This window comes from Crocuta crocuta, unplaced genomic scaffold (genome assembly GCF_008692635.1).
Source record: "Crocuta crocuta isolate KB4526 unplaced genomic scaffold, BGI_CrCroc_1.0 scaffold978, whole genome shotgun sequence".
Classification (NCBI taxonomy): Eukaryota; Metazoa; Chordata; class Mammalia; order Carnivora; family Hyaenidae; genus Crocuta; species Crocuta crocuta.
This window is the reverse complement of record NW_027530876.1, coordinates 315,365-317,369: the sequence shown is the minus strand read 5'-3', so window position 1 is coordinate 317,369 and position 2,005 is coordinate 315,365. Positions and strand designations below refer to the sequence as shown.

The 2,005-nt window shown below is 56.9% G+C and overlaps 1 protein-coding gene across 1 annotated transcript in view; it reads right to left on the bottom strand.

The window, feature by feature from the left end:
* The window catches only part of DUSP9 (dual specificity phosphatase 9), a gene marked incomplete at its 5' end in the record, with an annotated part of 3,094 nt that overhangs the window by 582 nt on the left and 507 nt on the right, over positions 1-2,005 (bottom strand). The window contains one exon of the mRNA XM_077769637.1: positions 9-458. Coding sequence (XP_077625763.1) covers positions 9-458 — 450 coding nt within the window. The remainder of the gene's footprint in view (positions 1-8; positions 459-2,005) is intronic.

Genomic DNA, 2,005 nt, shown 5'->3' with positions numbered 1-2,005 from the left:
AGACTCACCAATGAACGAGATGGCCTCAGGAAAAAACTGGGACAGGTTCTGGCTCCAGTGGTCTGAGATGGGGATCTGCTTGTAGTGAAACTCGCCGTTCTTCTCGAAGAGGTTAGGCAGGTTGGGGGTGACGTTGAGGATGTAGCGGATGCCCAGCTTGGCCAAGCTCTCCACGTTGGCCGAATCCCGGGCACTGCCCAGGTAGAGGTTGGGCAGGATCTGGACAGGGAAGGACGGCAGCAGCGCCCCCGGGGGCGGCGTGGCACCCTCTGAATCCAGGCCACAGCTCATGGAGTCGCGGTCAGGCTCGGATTCTGCATCAGAGTAGTCAGAGCCCAGGCACAGGCCACCCAGCCCCACCACCGGGCTGGGCGCTGGGGCCGTGCTTGGGCCACCACGGCTGCTGACGCTGGTCTCACACAGGTGGGGGCACTCTGCCTGGAATCTGCTGAAGCCACCTGGGAGGGGACAGGGGGACAGTCCTGTTGATCTGGCCATCTGGGCAGCCAAGCACCCCTGGCTGCGATCTGGAAATGACCCGAGACGACTCCAACACCGGAGGGGGCTCGCACAGGTCCCCAGAGGGAACTCAAAACTCAGCAACGTGGGGCGCCTGGGTGGCTCAGCTGGTTAAGCGTCCGACTTCGGCTCAGGTCATGATGTCATGGTTCGATTCATGAGTTTGAGCCCCGTGTCACACTCTCTACTGTCACTGCAGAGCCTGCTTGGGATTCTCGGTTTCCCTCTCTCTCTGCTCCTCCGGCACTCGTGTGTGTGAGCGTGAGTGTGTGTGTGTGTGTGTGCGCGCGCGCCCGCGTGCATGCTCTCTTTCTCTCTTTCTCTCAAAATGAATAAATAAACATTAAAAACAAAAGTCAGCAACCTGATCTATACTGGTGTCCCCGTGTGGCACAATATGGGTTGCCTGACCATGTTTGCTCAGCACTGTTGGCTGTTACTCCGGACAGCAAGTGCCCACTGCTGCTGGGGGTGCAAGATTCTGGGCCAGGCAGAGCCACCCACAGGGGATCTTACAGCCCTGGGGCCAGTGTGAGGCACGCACGAGGACTCAGCAGCCTAGGTGTGCTGCCGGTGTTGGGGACGACAACCACTGTCATTTAAAGACAAAAGGTTCAGGGGCACCTGGGTGGCTCAGCTGGTTAAGTGTCCGGCTTCGACTCCGGTCATGATCTCACAGTTCGTGGGTTTGAGCCCCGCGTCGGGCTCTGTGCTGACAGCCAGCTCAGGGCCTGGAGCCTGTTTCGGGTTCTGTGTCTCCCTCTCTCTCTGACCGTCCCCTGCTCACACACTCTCTCTCTCTCAGAAATAAATAAAAAAACATTAAAAAACAGACGAAAGGTTCAGGGGCGCCTGGGTGGCTCAGGTGGTTAAGCATCCGAATTCAGCTCAGGTCATGATCTCATGGTTTGTGAGTACGAGCTCCGCGTTGGGCTGTGTGCTGACAGCTCAGAGCCTGGAGCCTGCTTGGGATTCTGTGTCTCCCTCTCTCTCTGACCCTTCCCTGCTCACACTGTCTCTCTCTCTCTGTCAAAAAATAGATAAACATTTAAAAAAATTTTTTTTAAAAGAGGGAAGGCTCAGATGTGAGTTATCTTCCTGGGTGCCCCCCTATCCAGCTTAACCAGGAGCACCCCAAGAGGCAGGAGCCTGGGAGAGAGCACATCATTCCCACGGGATCAGTTCAAAGTTCCAAGAAGCGAGCATCTCGTTCAAGTACAGGTAACTATTTTCCCCGGCTAGGTGTGGGGTGTGGACAGCCAACACTTGATAAGTTTCTGTATCCCCAGGCATTCAGAAAGGAGCAAGGGACGACAGTCCCATGACCTGCCTTGATGGGGAGGTGGGGAGCTGTAGGTTTGTGGGAACCCTGTCCCTACCCTGAGCTAACCGCGTGTGTCAGCCTATCCCTCTCCTCCCCCAGCCCTGACCGTGCTTCCTCCTGCCTCCATCGCTTCTCTTTCTCTCCCCAGTCTGTGTCTCCCAG